Genomic DNA, 18411 nt, shown 5'->3' with positions numbered 1-18411 from the left:
ACCCTTAATTTTACCATCGATTGAGAGATGATAAACGGATGGAGGGGAAGAAATAAAAGAGAAACACACACGTATTTTAAATCATTTTTAAAAATCCCCTTCCTTTGGGTTTTGGGAGCCTTCTGAAGAACTAAGGCTGCATATCACAATCCAGTTCCAAAAAATGCTTTTTACAAAATGAAGAATATGTAAACACAGCTCCCTGTGATTCCTTCTCTTATCAAAGAACAAAAGACCCTCCTGGGTTAAAGTCACCCCCAAATCAAAACTTTCTATTGAAATCCAGCTTTTATTTTTATCTTTTTATTTTTTTTAAGTAAAATTAACATATGTTTATAAGTGCATGCTTTGGATTAAATCTATGGGCTGCCTTGGTTGCAAATCAAGCCAGAATGGTTTTGCTTAATCTATACTTAGTGTAAGCTAATAAATCCGTATGATAATGCTTCTGTTTAATTAGGCAAACACTTGTGGGTATTTTCAAAGAACAAATACGATCTAATTTAGGGCTTATCCGGTGCCAAACCCTAAGAGAGCTTCCAAGTGCTTCTCGTGTCTTCACACGAAGTATGGATCTCTTCTGGGGAACATTTCTGAAACTTAGAATAGAATAGAATAGAATAGAATAGAATAGAATAGAATAGAATAGAATAGAAATTGGAATAGGACAGGACAGGACAGGACAAGATAAAATAGAATAGGGGATAGAATAGGATAGGATAAAGAATAGAATAGAAATGGGAATGGAATGGAAAGAATAGAATAGAATAGAATAGAACAGAATAGAAATTGGATGGGATGGGATGGGATGGGATGGGAATAGAATAGAATAGAATAGAATAGAATAGAATAGAATAGAATAGAATAGAATAGAATAGAATAGAATAGAATAGAATATTGGAATAGGACAGGACAGGACAGGATAAGATAGAATAGGGGATAGAATAGGATAGGATAACGAATAGAATAGAAATGGGAATGGAATGGAATGGAAAGAATAGCATAGGAATAGAATAGAATAGAATAGAGAAAAGTAGAACCATGAGAATAGAATAGAATAGAATAGAATAGAATAGAATAGAATAGAATAGAATAGAATAGAACAGAACAGAACAATTGGAAGGAACCTTTGAAGTCTTGTAATCCAACTCCCTGCTTAGGTAGGAAACCCTACACCACTTCACAAATGAATACTGGACGTGTAAAAATAAAGAGGGGACATTTCAGGGACGAAATGCTCCCGGTTCGGACTGATCACTCGATCTAGTAGCGATCTTGGCTGTTGGTTTGGAGAACCCTTAGCAATCGCGGTGCGAGGCTCCGCCCACTCACCCAGCTATCGTTACTACCTGGTTTAACCAGGAAGTAATGTGTTTTGTACCCTCTGTGCATGCACAGAAAGGTTTTGCGCATGTGCAGAGGGTGTGTGTGTGCATGTGACGCATGTGGGCGGCCATGAACTTCCAAACCAGTAAGGAAGGTAAGTAGATTTCATCCCTGGAACATTTTATCATCTATGGTGCACCTATGATAAAGCAAAAAGAAATTTTGGAGTAGGATTCATATTTTAATGTAATTTAAGAAAAAAACAGAGAAAAAGATGAAGCCAGAACTTTTCCTTTTGGGTTTAATGGAAAAAGAACTTGAGAAAAAAATGGGGAACTTTGTTATTATATGCATTGAAGGGTGCAAGACACATTTTTGAATGCACAAAAATGGAAGGACGCTTCGATTCCTACCATGGACAAATGGTTGCAGAAGTTGAGCGACTCGGTTGAAATGGCAAAATTAACCCCTTCGATTAAAGAAAAGAATCTAAGTACTTCTGAACTTTGTGCTTGTTATTGAGAAGAATGGAACTGTGACTTTGGGTTTTACCGATTAGGCGGATAGATTTTTATAGAAATAGCTTGTTCATGTTATTGTGAAAAAGCAAAAAGTTGTGACTTAACTGTAACAGAGAGAGTCGGAAGTCAATAGCAGTCAATAGCAGTAGCAATAGCACTTAGACTTATATACCGCTTCATAGTGCTTTACAGCCCTCTCTAAGCAGTTTACAGAGTCAATCTATTGACCCCCAACAATCTGGGTCCTCATTTTACCCGCTTTGGAAGGATAGGAGGCTGAGTCAACCTTGAGCCTGGTGAGATTCGATCTGCCAAACTGCAGGCATCTGGCAGTAAAGCAGAAGTAGCCTGTAGGACTGCACTCTAAGCACTGTGCCACCGCAGCTCAATGCTTTTCTTTTTTCTTACCTTTTCTCATTTCTCCTTCCCCTTTCCCTCCCCTCTGCTTTCCTATTTACTTTACATTTTGCATGTATACAATACTTCACAACTCAATAAAAATATTAATGGTAAGAAAAGAGTTGCAGAAGGCCCCAGAATTTTTTCAACTTCAGCAATTTGACAACAAAATGTGTGGAGCAAGGATGCTGGGGAATTCTGGGAGTTGAAGTCTACAAGTTTTCAAATTGCCAAGGTTGGCCACCTCGGCATCGAACCGTCAACTGCATAGTTCCACCACAGAGTTCGACCCATAGTTGGGAATAAGGTCTAAGTCTCCGGATTAATTTCTTTACATGGAAAGTATTTGATTTGGGGTTGCAAAATATTAGTTGAAGAATCAAAACCTCCTGTCGAAATACCACAACCGCCTTTTCTGAAAAGCTCGGGGGGTTAATCTCAGTGTCAAATCGAGCTGGTTTAAATTATCGTAACGCATAAGGAAGAGCCTTAATGACAATAGTGGGGTGGGAAGCCAAAGAATACGAGGAAATATGGGCCAACGGCAGCGAGCTGAATCCAGAGCGAGCAAGAACGCCAACACGTTGTGCCTGCTGGAGGAGAAGGGGAGAGACCGTGGAAAGTCAGCATCTGCTATTTCCAGAACGTCTCTTAACAGTGCAAAATATTTGTGAGAACTTGCAGAATTTAATCCTCGGAGAGAGTCAACAATCCCGCATGAACTGAAGAAGGAGGGAATTGAAATTCCAAAGGCAAAATTCTGGGATTTTTGTGGCCAAGATACTTGAGACGCGTTTGGCAAGATGAGCAGTGGACAAGCTTGGTAAGGAAGGAAGGACGGAAGGAAGGAAGGAGAGAGGGAGGGAGGAAGGAAAAGCAAAGAAAGAAAAAGAAAAAGGGAAGGAAGGAAGGGAAAGAAAGAAAAGAAAGAGAAAGGAAAAGAAAAAAGGAAGGAAGGGATGCAAAGATAGATATAGATAGATAGATAGATGATAGATAGATAGATAGATAGATAGATAGATAGATAGATAGATAGATAGATATACAGATATAGACAGACAGACAAATAAATTGGCCTCTTGATGTACATCTACAAATGAATCCAGCACAGTTACCGTTTCAAAACCCTCGCTGGGCAGAGACATATCTGATGCCATTATAGGTAGTCCTTGACGTACGACTATAACTGAGCCCATAATTTCCATTGATAAGTAAGATGGTTGCTGAGTTGCGTCCCATCTTACGACCTTTCTGATGACCGTTGTTAAGCAAACTCCCGTAGCTGTCAAGAGAATTGTGCCGCCGTTAAACGAAACCGGCTTCCCCCGTCGAGTTCGCTTGTCGGAAGCCAGGCGGCAAAGTTACACAAGCGGCAATCACGTGACACCCCCCTCCCCCACGGGACATTGCAACCGCCGTAAGTCCATGCCAGTTTCTCAGCGGGTGGATTTTGATCACGTGATCACGGGGATAGCTGCAACGGTCGTGTGAAAGACCGGTTAGAAGTCCGCTTTTCTCAGTGGTGGCGTTGCAACTTGGAACGGCCACTCAACGAATCGTTGCACGTCGAGGACTATCCCTAGGCCCAGATGGTTCAAACTACATGCAGATCTGGTGCTTTTTTTTAAAAAAAAAAACACCCCATATTTTGTCTGCCTCCCCCTCCCTTCGCTCTTTCTGTTGAACTGTAATGAATTGTCTCATAATCTATTCCATCTTCTCGCCATTAGCAGGCTCGGAGTGTTTCACAAATAGCAGCAAAGAACTCATTTTCCAGAGCTTTAATCACACAAAGAGGGGACGCCTAATTCTCTAAATGAAATGGTCTGTGATCACTGAAGCAGAGATTTAATATATCATGGCAAATTAGGTAGATTTTAATAAATTACTTATCTTTCCGAATACTTTACATCTACGCGCACAAAAGGAGAAGATCGCCTGTTTTTGCAAACAGCGGGGCGCTCTGCCCCGACAAAATCCCTGTTAAAGACTGGAAAATAAGACACACACACATACAGACACACAAATAAATAAATAAAAACAAACACTGTTTCTGGAAACAATACTCTTTCACAGGAGTGAGCAGGGAGGGTTGGGCCAGGGGTGAAATCCAGCAGGTTCTAGAGAACCGGTAGCGGAAATTTTTAGTTCGGAGAACAGGCAAATACCACCTCTGGCTGGCCCCAGAGTGGGGTGGGAATGGAGATTTTGCAATATCCTTCCCCCTGGAGTGGGGTGGAAATGTGGGTTTTGCAGTATCCTTCCCCTGCCACGCCCACCAAGCCACACCCACAGAACTGGTAGTAAAAAAAATTGAATTCCGCCACTGGGTTGGGCCGTGTTATTCGTGGCTCCTTCCATCCCTATTTTTCTTTCTTTCTTTCTTTTTTAAATGTTACCTATTCCTTGTAAATTTCATTTAAATCTTTTTCATCAGCGTGGCTGGACAGCCGAGATTTTCCAGGTTGCGCAAGTAGCCTTCAACCTATGGCTGAAATTTCTGCAAAGTGAGACAGTCGCTCCAGTGAATTCCTACCCCCTACCGTTTTCCGACCTTTCTTGCCACCGTTCTTAAGCGAATCACTCCAGCTGTTCATAACATGGTCATTAAGTGAATCTGGCTCCCCTGTTAGGCTTTGCTTGTCAGAAGGTGACCGAAGGACACGGCAACCGTCATAAATACGAGTCGGTTGCCGAGCGTCCGTATTTTGATGATATGACCATGGGGATGCTACGACAGTCATAACTATGAAAAATGCTTTTCAGTCACTTCAGTGCTGTTGTAACTTGGAACGGTCACTAAATGAACGGTTGTAAGGCAAGGACGACCTTGTCTCATGTATTATATAAATGCGGTCTAAATGGGAGGAACGTAGACCAAGCAGAGAGAAGGAATAGCTAAGCCTGAAGTACAAAAACACTTTAATGTGTGGTTGATATACATAAATGTTGTGGCCTGTCGGTCGCCGGCCCCTCCAGCATCCCACTCAGAGGAGGAGGAGGCGGCGTGGGAGCCGGGGTCAGCATCAGGTCAACCTGAGACCTCCGAGGGGGAAGCGGGAATGGAGCTGGCAGAGAGACAGAGGCGGAGCCTGGGCCGTCCGTCAGCCCTCAGATGGAGGGTCAACAGCCCCCAGGTCTGGAGGTGGCTGATGTGGAAGAGGAGGAACAGCTGGGTCCAGTGCCTGGCACACGGATACATACAAGATAGAGGAGAGGAGAGCAGTGGAAATCTATGGGCCAGTCTTCGGGACAGAAAAGCCACTGCTGCTAACAAGGCCCCGCCCTAGCTCTGGAGATAAAAGGCAGAAGGGTAGAGATGAATAGATGTGGCAGACAACTACTCATCTTCTGGATGGAAGGACGTGTTCGCCTGATAGAGAAACATTTTGCGGGGGCTGCTGGTACTCCTAATTAAAGGAATCTTTGAGTTCACGTCAGAAGGTTTGTCGTGTTTGGGGAGCTGGTCAGAACAGTAAATCTCTTTTGCTTACAGATGACCCTCCCTTTCAAGACACCCATGCACACATCCATACGCACCATTTATGGGGGACACACACACACACACACCTTCCAAACTTGATAATCTCAACTCTTTGCAGAAGGGCAAAAGTTGTGTGTTTCTTTCTTTGTTTCTTTTTTATTTTTTCGTAAAAGCTTGCAGTAATTTAATAAATCTGGGGACTAGCCTCATTCTTTGTCTTTAATTGATAGAAATGGCAGGCATCAAAGGAAACGCATACTGAGACTTAATGTGCATAAAATGGATATTAGCATTTTAAAGAGGCAGATTAACACATTTATCCAAGTAATTTTCATATATTGCTTCTAATAAAAGCTTTGCAGTATAAAATTCTTAATGAGGCTAATCGCAGGCATTCCATTTAGTGGGGTGATTAGGGATAACATAGAGGTATTTTTAATCAGTTTTCTGAGGCTTAAGTGTATTATTATTATTATTATATAATTACTTGATTTTTCATGACTTTTGTATACGGAATATATTTATACATACACACACTAGACAAAAGTCTCTCTCTCCTCCTCTCTCTCTCTCCTCCTCTTTCCTCTCTCTCTTTCTCTCCTTCTCTCTCTCTCTCTCTCTTTATATACACATATCCAATTAACAAAAAGTTCCATCATTCAGTCACGTAGATATTAATTATTTACAGGCTGATGGGCTGGAATGATAGCCCTGGGCTGGGGAAAGAGGAAGAAAAATATAAAAAATATAAAATTCAAACCGAGGAGAAAAAATATACAAACTTTAAAACTGCGAACCGAGCAGGTTTTACATACAAATTAGACATTTCAATATAAGGTAGTATGTCTCTCTCTTGCTTTCCACCAGACCTGGCCAGGCCTCCAGGTTCAGGTTTCCTGAGCATTTCCGCGCTTCTTCCAGACTGAGTTCAGCGCCGCCAGGGCTTCTACGGTCACTCTCAGCTTCCCAATCACCGTCCCGTCATCTTCTGAATTGAAAACTGGAGAGGGGAAAACCAAGCAGAAAAAGAGACTGACGCGTCAAGAAGCAAGATTGGTCACCTGGTGGTGCCTGTTTCCATATTACTGCTTAATTGCAGACACTAAAAACAGCTGGCGTACATTTTGCTACACAGATGTACACAAGGACAAAAAAAACACAACCTCCCATTTCCAGCAAGTAAAGAATGTGGAGCACTCTTCATATGAGGCTTCCACATATGATAAAGTTCTGTTAATATTGCTCTGAATATAATTCAGAGCAATATTATGGGGCAGATATTATTATCAGACCATAATATTGCTCTGAATTATATTATGATTTCCAGGAGAGCTGGGAACTTCATGATGTAGGGACAGAGGCCAAGACATCAGTCTCTCTACACGCAATCTTTCCTCCTGAAGTCATTGGAAAGTTTGAATGGCATTTGCAGGAGTTACACAGAACACTTCCAGCATCTCGTTTTATAGCTTCCTCAATGGACTTTGATGTCAACCCATTTTTTGAGAGAAGTAAAAATCTCATCAAAGAAATAAAAAGACATTGAAGCCTTATTTCGCTTATTGCACCGTGTTTTCCCCAAAATCAGACCGGGTCTTATATTAATTTTTGCTCCAAAAGACACATTATGGCTGATTTTCCAGTTATTTTGGGGGAAATACAGTGCTAAACGCCTCTGTGTGCTGACAATCTTAACTGGGGCTTATTTTGGGGATAGGGCTTATATTACGAGCATCTTGAAAAATCATGCTAGGATTTATTTCCCAGTTGGGTCTTATTTTCAGGGGAAACAGGGTATAAGTGATAAATTTACTACTCTTCTTCAAGCGTGCATGGGCAAAAGATTTTGGTCCTTCTTTTTGTTGAGTTTTGATTCAAAAAAATTGAAAGCAGTGAAATATCTAGGATTTGAGGAAGCACCAATGTTCCATGGTTCAATTATTCCCCATGGTATTTTTTTTTCCCCCTAAAAAGAGGAATAAGTGGATAAATTAAGCTTACATTTTAAAATACATTCTTAAAAGATAACACCGTGCCGTAAAAAGAAAGAAAGAAAAAAAGAAGATTGACGGACATCTTCACCTCCATCTCTGAGTAGCGTCAGCAGGACACCAAAAAAGAGACTTGGATATAATTTAAAAACGGCAGAGGGAGAGCAACAGCCTTCAACTCCATGTTTTTAAGGAGCACTAGCTCCCAATCTGAGCAATACGGATGTTCAAATCAAATCACGGAGCCTCTGAGGTCGGTTTAGGAGGTGACCGGGTCAAGACCCAAAGGCCAAGCTGCCGGCTTCTGGGAAAATTCTTTTCCTTTCTCTTCCAAAAAGCAAAATCTTCACACACACAAAAAAAATCGTAAATAAAAGTTTTTCTTCCAAAATTGAGATTACAGTTTAGCTCCTTAATTCGATTGTTTTAGAAAGGGAGGAAGTTCCTTTCCAAGACGGTCACCTGACTGGATCACCTGACAGTACAGTTCCCAAAAAGGTCCCACGCCCATTGGCACTATTCAGGTGACTCCAAGGGCACAGATCAACCTCCAAGCGGGGCCCAGTAAATCTCAGAAAGAGCGGCAACGACCAGAGGACTGCAAGGAATATAAATCCTCCCATTCCCCACCCTTCACTCAGAACTGAAGAAGCTTCTCGGATGAGAAGCAAAACGTCTTCAAGGGAAAACCAAGGAAGTCCAGCGGTCTCTTGAAAAAGGTGCTTTTTCATTTGGGGTAATTATGACCTGGAGGACTGAGAATCTCTGGAGAAATTAGATTTTAGCTACTTAATGTCCTTAAGGATTTGTGAATTGGGAGCTGGACATACTGGTGTTTCCAGACGGAGAGATTAATGGAGTTGGACGGGACCTTGTAGGTCATCTAATCCAACCCTCCCGCCCAAGTAGGAGACCCTACGCCATCTCTGACAAATGGCAGTCCAGCCTCTTCTAGAAAGCCTCCAGTGATGAAGCTCCCTCAACTTCTGAAGGCAACTTCTGTTCCATCAGTTGATTGTTCTCCCTGTCAGAAAATTTCTCCTTATTTCTAGGTTGAATCTCTCCTTGGTCAGTTGCCATCCATTATTCCTTGTCTGACCTTCGGATGCTTTGGAAAATAGCTTGACCCCCTCCTCTCTGTGGCAGTCCCTCAAATATTGGAGGATTCTATCATGTCTCCCCTGGTCCTTCTCTTCACTAGACTAGCCGTGCCCAGTTCCTATAACCATTCATTGAATGTTTTAGTCTACAGTCTCCTCATCATCCTGGTTGCTCTTCTCTGCACTCTTTCTAGAGTCTCAACATCTTTTTTATAGTGGGGTGACCAAAACTGGAGGCAGTATTCCAGGTGTGGTCTTACTAGGGCTTTATAGAGTGGTATTAGTACTTCCCTGGATCTTGAGTGTATCCGTCTGTTAATGCAGTTTAGGATTGCGTTGGCTTTTTTGGCTGCCGCCGTTAAAGAAGGACTTACCATCAAGGTCTTGCTCAATGAGGTCTTGCCTTTTCTGAAATATCTGGCTTAAGCTCACGTAAGCAAAGCCAATATCCTCACACTCCAAATCCTGTTGATCTTCCGGAGGGTCACTGACCACTGTAAATCGTATACTGGGGAGAAAAAAAAAAAGAGCAAGTGGGTTATTTCTGACATTACACAGCTGCCCGGCTGGGAATGTTAAAAGTCAGATGAAACCTCAGCTGGGTTTCAATTAAAGCAGCCGATGATGAGGTTGAAATAGATTTGGATCCTTTGCAGTTCAGGGCTAGGAGGGGATCCGGTCATAGCCTCAGCCGGTCACAGAAGTCAAGAGATGAACATGGTTGATCTGTTGTCAAGAGCACCTTCTCGGGCAAGAAGGACCTTGGAGGACTTTGGGGGAGGCTCCGATATGGACTGGGAACATCCTTACAGATCAACAGAGGAGTTGCATTTTGTCCGAAAGGGAAGTAGCTGCTTTAATGAGACACTTGTAACATAAGGGGAAATTCCGTTCTTAGAGCATCATTCAAGAGAGCATCAACAATTCATTACCGAGCAACAGAGTGACAGTAGCTACATTGATTTATGCTCGCAGCACATTTGGCTCTTATGATCATGGGAAATGAAGCTGAATCAAAGGTGTTCCTGTCTCATAGTCTCTCATTTAGCAACAGTTCCCCAAAGTACCTAGACATCCGTCCTTCCATCCTTCCTTCTTTCCTCCTCCTCCCTCCCTTCCTTCCTCTTTTCTTCTCTCCCCTCCTCCTCTCCCCCTCCCTCCCTTTCCTCTCTCCTCTCCTCCCCTCCCTCCCCTTTCCCTTCCTCTCTTCTCCTCTCCCTCCCTCCCTCCCTTTTCCCTTTCCTCTCCCCTCTTCCTCCCTCTCCCCTCCCCTCCCCTCCCCTCTTCCTTTCCTTTCCTTTCCTTTCCTCTCCTCTCCTCTCCCCTCCCCTCCCCTTTCTCTACCTTCCCTATAGCCACCCATCTCAATCAATGACTCTGGACAGTTTACAATTCCTAGCTCTGTTTAATTCAGACCCAGAAGTATGCCTTTAAACAAAAAAATAAACAAAAAAAATTTTTTTAGGAAGGAGGGAGGGAAAGGACCATCAAGGTGGGGGGGTTGGTTTAAAACCAGGGTCCCATGGAAGACCAGAAACAATTTATCATTCTGGCTTCTCCTTCCAACAGAAAAAGGAAACTCTTTTTATCTGTCTCATCCACAAGCATTAAAAAAAAAAACAAACAGGATAAAATGCGTTATTTCAGAAGTTTCCAATATATAATATAGGAGGATGTCCGCTAGCCATAAATATTGCTTGTGGTGGGCTTTGACATTCTGCCAATAAAACTATTAATTCATGTACAAAGTCCTGGGAAGGAATATTATTTCGGAATGCAAATAATAATAAAATAACGCCTCTTTTTTTAAAAAAAAAAAACAGATCAAGAACCAACTTTCAAATACGTGTGTGTGTGTGTGTATGTGCGCGCACGTGTGAGTGCACTAGCATGCCTATTGTTCCTGCCCAGTGGTGGGATGCTGCCGGGTTAACAACCGGTTCAGTGATCGTGCGCCTAATGCGCGTTGTGCGTGCGTCCACAGTTTTACGAATACTAACCTTCTGTGCTACCACTTGGCTGAGGCTGAGGCACGGCAAGCTGCTCTGCTTTGCCAATCAGCTGAGAAGATAAAGGTAAGTAAAGCGCAGGGGCTGTTGGGCGGGCTGACCTGATCGTTGGAGAGAACCGGCTCGCCCGAACCGCTCCGAACCGGTAGAATATCACCCTTGTTCCTGCCGCATTTTCCTATTTTTCTCACGTTGCCGGTTCGAATCTGTCATTTCCATTCGACCAATAAACCTTAAATCACGGGTCGGCCTTGTTTGTTGACTTGGCAATGTGGAATGACACGAAGCGCAAAGGCGAATGTCGCAAATGACATTCCCTGGCGCCTCAGCTACCCACCACACTTGGAAAAGTTTAGCCAGACCGCAGAAAATTAGCTTTGCAGATTGTTACGCCTGTTGTGCGTGTTGCTTTTTTTTCCTTTCCCCGAACCAAACCAAACCAAACAAACAAACAAAAAAAAAAAAAAACCCATCAACGTCAATGCAAATTAACACCATTCAGGGCTGAGCAGATGTGGCTCCGAAAATATTTAATTTAGCTTCCCAGCTGTCCCAGAAGATCGTATTATTGGCAACAGGAGGAAACTTTTTACATAGGATGGAGCAAAATAAAAAGGCCAGATCTATAGGTGTTAACATACGTGTATGAACATTGCAGTTTATTATTTATCCCCTTGGGATTTGATTCTTACAGAATATTAAGCCACAACGTTGTTTGAGTTTATCCATGATGTAATAAGGGCTTCAAATATTGAAAACAAAACTATTGTTGGCTGCGGAATCCTGAATAGTTTTGTCGAGAGCTTATTATTAGGAGTCGATTGAGAATGGTGGCTCTCTCCTTATTAATTTATTTGCTATGTCCGTTTCTCGTGGTTATTGACAGAAGAGTTCATTTACAAACTCCCAACAACCCATCATTGTTTCTTTTATTTAGAAACTGCCTCTAGCCTTCTCATTATTTTGGGGACTGAACGCACAAATTCAGCCTGTATTTCAGCTGCCGAATGCCAAATTAGGGAAGTTATAGGGGCTCTGCGAGGAAAATGAGCAATTTCCAAATTCAATAAATACCGTGCATTCGTACCGTAATTCTACAGCACATCTGGAGAGTTAAAAAATACTTCACACCTGCGATTTTGACAATGTCTACAATAGCAACCCGGTTGCCCTTTTTTAAAAAAATAACTTTCCGCCCCCCGATATTCAGAAGATGGAAATAGCAGTTGAGAACCTAGGAAATTCAATCTGCAAACTAAAAAGAGTGACTTTAATTCTCGTCGTCTTTTTTTTACAGCGCAAGTTACTGTAATTTTTACTTATCCCTGAAATTTCCTTTCCCCACATACGTGGCCAATTTGGAGCGATATTTTTATCCTGGGTTGTTTGGTTTCCTAAACTTTAAAGTTTGGTTCCTGTTTCAAATGAAAGGGGGAAAAAAGAAATCTTCTGATATTATTATATAGGGCTTTGTGATAGGAAACATGTGCCCGAGCAACGAAGCCGCCAACTTCACAATCTGCGGCATCTGTGCACTTGAGAACAATAATATGCATTTCCCATCATCCCTCCTGATGGCTGGACTTCAAAGATGGGCCTCGAGCCGGAAGAGGGAGGAAGGAGCGATTCACATATTCAAGTGGTCCGCACATGGGGACATCTTTTATGGGACAAACTAGGAGAGGATGCTATAATTGGTTAAGGCGCCACGCTAGAAAGCAGAAGATACTGAGTTCTGGTCCTGACTTAATCATGAAAGTTGGCTGGGTGACTTTGGGCCAATTACCAGGGGACTGTGAGTTCTAGTCCTGTCTTGGCCGTGAAAGCTGGGTGGGTGACTTTGGGACAATCTTCAAGAGACACTGAGCTCTAGTCTTGCCTTAGGCATGAAAGCCAACTGTGAGACTTTGGACCAGTCCCTCTCTCTCTCATCCGTACCCACCTCACAGGGTTGTTGTGTGGAAAATAGGAGGAAGGTGTGTGGGATGTGCTCCCTGCCTTGAGTTATTTGTAAATAATAAAGGTGGGCTATAAATAATGACTTCTTGGTCTGAATGAATCCAACCATTCATCCATTCATATGAGTAACTTCTTCTTTGATTGGCAGAGGTTCTTGAGAATGGACAATTGGGTGAAAACGGTGTATAGAAATATGTTTGTTTGGGTGCACCACATACAAATTAAATATGGATGTTGTCCCCTGGGTTTTTTAAAAGAAAGATGCATAATATTTGCAGAATATTATGAATAAGCACATCCAGAATCAAAATGCATCCATTTTAGAGTGACCCAGACAGTTTACACCATACTAAAAGGCAAAGACATCACCCTGCCAACAAAAGTGCATATAGTCAAGGCTATGGTTTTCCCACTTGCAATGTTTGGCTGTGAAAGTTGGACCATAAGGAAGGCTGAGCGTCAAAGAATTGAGGCCTTTGAACTCTGGTGCTGGAGAAGACTCCTGCGAGTCCCTTGGACTGCAAGACGATCCAACTGGTCAGTCCTAGAGGAGATCAACCCTGACTGCTCTTTAGAAGGCCAGATCCTGAAGATGAAACTCAAATACTTTGGCCACCTAATGAGAAGGAAGGACTCACTGCAGAAGAGCCGAATGGTGGGAAAGACTGAGGGCAAAAGAAGAAGGGGATGACAGAGAACGAGGTGGCTGGATGGAGTCACTGAAGCCATCGGTGTGAGCTTAAATGGGCTCCAGAGGATGGTAGAGGACAGGAAGGCCTGGAGGAACGTTGTCCATGGGGTCGCGATGAGTTGGACACGACTTCGCAACTAACAGCAACAACAACAACAGCAACAACGACATTTTAAGCCAGGTTTAACTGCAAAAAACATTGAGCAAAAGATTTTGCTTAGTCACTAGGCTTGAATTTGTCACATAAAACAATAATCTGTGTCACGGATTATAGGACTACTGGGATATCTTTAACTTTATTTGGAGTTTTACTAGGCCCAGCGTGTTATTCATCTCACTAATGTATGCAGTAAATCTGGAAGTCCTTTGCTTGTTTGCTGAAATGAGAAAAGGGGAAAAAGAAGAAGAAGAAAAAATCTTTCTGAACTTCAAAGTGCTTTAGATGTGAGAGACGTGCCTACTCTTAAGGGATCATTTTATGGCACTTCCTGTCGGATTCCATTAAAAAAAACAAAACCCACTGTGTGCCAGCCACCATATGAAGCTCAGTTTTGGAAACAAAATGGAGGAAAGAAAAGATGGGTTGCCTTATTGCCAGCTAATATCCCGTTTGCTGAAACTGCTTATCTGTTAAATACACGAAGCTAATCAGCGGTTTTCTTCAACCAACCGAACCAGCGGCTGCTCCAGCTACGATCAAAATAGCCCAGATCTTGAAATTAAAATGAATTTTTCTACACACACACACACACACACGCACGCACACACACAGAGGGTGGACATTAAAAAGGAAAACAGTGTTTTGCTTTTGAAAATCGTAAGCCGCGTTCAGATACCGTGAAGGATGGATTTTACGTTTTCTCAGAATAAACATGGGCATTAGGATTACATTTTCCCCGAGAACAGCTTGAATTTACGCTCCTGTTAAGATAGAAATACAAATTGATTATCCAGCTACTGGAGTAGCTGAACTTACTGAAGCAAAAGTCAACTTTTCCCAAGTATTTAAGTTCTCGTTTATTCCTTTTTCCTTTCCCTGCTAAAAGTCATTTCCCCCCCAAGTATTTATGTCCTCATTTTACACGTAGACTTTGACTTAGGATCACAATTGAGCCCAACGTTCCTGTTGCTAAGTGAGCCAGTTAAGTGAATTTTGCCCCATTTTATGACCTTTCTCACCACAGCTGCTAAGTGAATCACTGCAAATTGTTAAGTTTGTAACACAGCTCGTTGAGTGAATCTGGCTTCCCCCATTGACTCTGCTTGTCAGATTGCTTGTACCTTCCAAACGGTCACTAAATGAACTGTCGAGGACTACCTATAATGAATAACTACAGCATGGGGAAAGGAAAAAAAAAAAGGAATCCAGGTAGTCCTCAACTTACAGCAGTGACCGTTCAGCGTTACGACGGCAGTGGAAAAAAGTGACTTATGACTATTTACGACCGCTTGATCAAAATCCAGCTACTTGGCAATTGATTCGTATTTATGATGGTCGCAGTGTCTCGGGGTCATGTGATCCACTTTTGCAACCTCCAACCAAGCCTAGTCCATGGGGGAAAGCCAGATCCACTGAACCACCATGTGACTCATTTAACAACTTCCAGTGATTCATTTAACAAATGTGGTGAGAAAAGTTATACAATGGGACAACGCTCGCTTAACCGATTCCTTCACTTAGCAACGTAAATTCCAGGCTTGATTATGGTCGTAAGTCGAGGACTACCCTTTGGACTGAGGAATACGAATCAACGTGTCCTCTCAAAAACTTACCTTCCATGTCTGGGCTCAGATCCGCAAACGACAGCCTTGAGGTAATCCCACTGTGCTTCGTGCTTGGCTCGGTCCACGTATATTACTGCAAAATCAAACAGAAATGAGGCCGCAATTAAGTGCCAGCAAATAAATAAATGCATTTACTTCATAGGACTTCTTTTCCACAGGCTCATCCTTATTGTTGATTTCTGCATCTCCAAATAGCAATAGCACTTAAGCACTTATATACCGCTTCATGGTGCTTTACAGCCTTCCATTGAGGACCTGTATACTGCACGAATCAAGAAGAGGGCCGTGAAAATATTTGCAGATCCCTCGCATCCAGGACATAAACTGTTTCAACTCCTACCCTCAAAAAGACGCTATAGAGCACTGCACACCAGAACAACTAGACACCAGGACAGTTTTTTCCCGAAGGCCATCACTCTGCTAAACAAATAATTCCCTCAACACTGTCAGACTATTTACTGAATCTGCACTACTATTAATCTTCTCATAGTTCCCATCACCAATCTCCTTCCACTTATGACTGTATGACTATAACTTGTTGCTGGCAATCCTTATGATTTATATTGATATATTGATCATCAATTGTGTTGTAAATGTTGTACCTTGATGAACGTATCTTTTCTTTTATGTACACTGAGAGCATATGCACCAAGACAAATTCCTTGTGTGTCCAATCACACTTGGCCAATAAAATTCTATTCTATTCTATTCTATTCTCTAAGCGGGTTACAGGGTCAGCCTCTTGCCCCCAACAATCTGGGTCCTCATTTTACTGACCTTGGAAGGATGAGGCAAGTTTGAGACGGCTGAGATTGAACTCCTGGTAGTGGTCAGAGCTAGCTTGCAATATGGCATTCTAACCACTGCACCACGAAGGAAGGAAGGAAGGAAGGAAGGAAGGAAGGAAGGAAGGAAGGAAGGAAGGAAGGAATGGCAACAGCACTTCACAGTGCTTTACTGCCCTCTCTAAGCAGTTTACAGAGTCAGCCTATTGCCCCCCCAACAATCTGGATCATCATTTTACCCACTTTGGAAGGATGGAAGGCTGAGTCAATCTTAAGCCTAGTGAGATTCAAACTCCTGGCTGAGGGCAGCGTTAGCCAGCAATAATGCATTCTAATAACGCCAGAGCTCTTGAGACAGAGAGAGAGAGAGGGAGAGAGAAAGAGAAAGAAAGAAAGAAATAAGAAAGAAAGAAAGAAAGAAAGAAAGAAAGAAAGAAAGAAAGAAAGAAAGAAAGAAAGAAAGAGAATGCAGACAGTGATGGATAGATACTGTAGATAGACAAAAGAGAGAGAAAATGATAGATGATAGTTACCGTGTTTCACTGAAAATAAGACCTTCTCTTATATTTTTTTGAACTCTGAAATAAGCACTTGGCATTATAGCCTTGTGCTCAAAAGCCATGCAATTGGGCTTATTATCAGGAGATGTCTTATTTTGGGGAAAACAGGGTAGCAATAGCATTTAGACATATATATCCCTTCACAGTGCTTTATAGCCCTCTCTAAACAGTTTACACAGTCAGCCTATTGGCCCTCGACAATCTGGGTCCTCATTTTCCCGACTTCAGAAGGACAGAAGGCTGAGTCAACCTTGAGCCAGTCAGGATCGAACTCCTGGCTGTGGGCAGAATTAGCCAGCGAAACTGGCCCCCTGAAATAAGATGTTGTCCTAAATTCATATTCACCTTTTCTTTTTCTTTTCTTTTTTTACAAAGAAACGCTAGCGTTAAGGCCGCGCATTCTTTTACCATGACTTTTATATGGACATGCCGTTCCCATCTGGTATAAGGATGCGCAACGTTAAAACCAAGAATCAAGACTGGAAGCCAATTCTAGAAGGCAGAATGTGGAAGGCAGATGAGCAGCCTTTATTCTCAGACAGACAAATATTTCCAGAAAAGGTGGATTTAAAAAAAAAAACCAAACAAAAAACCCCAAACAAACAGATGGCTCCGAATCTTCAACGCGGAGGTCTTTGCTCATGGTTTGGATAACGCTCAAAGAGACCTGCCGTTCAACTGAAGGGAGAAAAAGATTATGATTTCAATCCTTGGCTGGACTCTTCTTGATGTGAGATATTGGGTGAAGACCACCTGCCCTCATGTAAGAGGCTCTGACTTTGAAAAGACCTTCCAGGCTCCGATCTGGGAGCAAGAATCAAGCCAATAATAAAAAAAGATGCAGGATTGTTTTTGATCGTGGCCTGATCCTGTTCTAGAATCACTCTTTAGTTGGGATTGGGTATGGCTAGTCTGGTAAAAAGAAGGATCAGGGGCAGTGGTGAATGCCTCCGCGGCTTGCCGCCGGTTCGTTGCCTGTGTATGTGTGGTGCGTGCCAAATTATTATTATTATTATTTATTATATTTGTATACCACCCTTCTCCCGAAGGACTCAGGGCGGTTCACAGCCAGTAAAAGACAGATACATATAATACAAGTTAAAAAACTATATAAAAAACTGATTCAATAATGGCCTAAAATTTTTTAAATACAATTAAAACCCCGTTTAAAACCCCTAATTTAAAACCCTGGTTTAAAACTATGTTCAAGCTAGTCCTGCACGTCGAAACAACAGCGTCTTCAGCTCGCGGCGGAAGGTCCGGAGGTCGGGGAGTTGACGAAGCCCCGAAGGCAGCTCGTTCCAGAGGGCGGGAGCCCCCACAGAGAAGGCCCTCCCCCTGGAGGTCGCCAGCCGACATTGTTTGGCTGACGGTATCCAGAGGAGGCCCTCTCTGTGAGAGCGCACTGGTCAGTGTGAGGCTACTGGTGGCAGCTGCGCGTGGAAATAAGAGCCTGTCAGGCCTGGAAGCCATATTACCTTGGTGCTTTCAGGATCCAGGCCTGCCACAATCCTACCGTGGGAAGTTGGGAGGGGGGATGGCATGAGTGAAGTAGAATTAGCCATAATAAAACTTCGCAGAGGAGTTCAAGGCCATGGTGTCTGACAGCTATGCTAAGAAGAACGTGGAGGTTGTCTTCTGTACGTGAAGGAGCTGATTGGAGCAGTGGGGGACATGTGGGAGAAGTGGGCAAGGTCTTGAACTTTCTTTTGGGGTGAGGAAAACCCGGAAGCTCTCAGATTCGGGGTTTCCCAGATGTGCCAATACGACATCTCTAATAAAAGATAGCTTTGAGGAATCG

The 18411-nt window shown here is 42.7% G+C and overlaps 2 protein-coding genes across 6 annotated transcripts in view; one reads left to right on the top strand and one right to left on the bottom strand.

Annotated features, from left to right (window-relative positions):
* Window positions 1-6616, top strand: part of RBL2 (RB transcriptional corepressor like 2) — a 73670-nt gene extending 67054 nt beyond the window's left edge. Inside the window, exon 23 of the mRNA XM_058155003.1 lies at window positions 6598-6616. The gene's annotated coding sequence lies outside the window, so the exon portion shown is untranslated. The remainder of the gene's footprint in view (window positions 1-6597) is intronic.
* The window catches only part of RPGRIP1L (RPGRIP1 like), a 70695-nt gene continuing 58775 nt past the window's right edge, over window positions 6492-18411 (bottom strand). For all 5 annotated transcript variants that reach the window (XM_058154996.1, XM_058154995.1, XM_058154997.1 and 2 more), the window contains 3 exons: window positions 15254-15338; window positions 9196-9329; window positions 6492-6730 (listed from right to left, as the gene is read on the bottom strand). In XM_058154996.1, coding sequence (XP_058010979.1) covers window positions 6618-6730; window positions 9196-9329; window positions 15254-15338 — 332 coding nt within the window. In that variant the 3' untranslated portion in view covers window positions 6492-6617. The remainder of the gene's footprint in view (window positions 6731-9195; window positions 9330-15253; window positions 15339-18411) is intronic.

Source organism: Ahaetulla prasina, chromosome 12 (genome assembly GCF_028640845.1).
Source record: "Ahaetulla prasina isolate Xishuangbanna chromosome 12, ASM2864084v1, whole genome shotgun sequence".
Classification (NCBI taxonomy): Eukaryota; Metazoa; Chordata; class Lepidosauria; order Squamata; family Colubridae; genus Ahaetulla; species Ahaetulla prasina.
The sequence above is the reverse complement of the archived record's forward strand: the minus strand, read 5'-3'. Positions and strand labels throughout refer to the sequence as shown.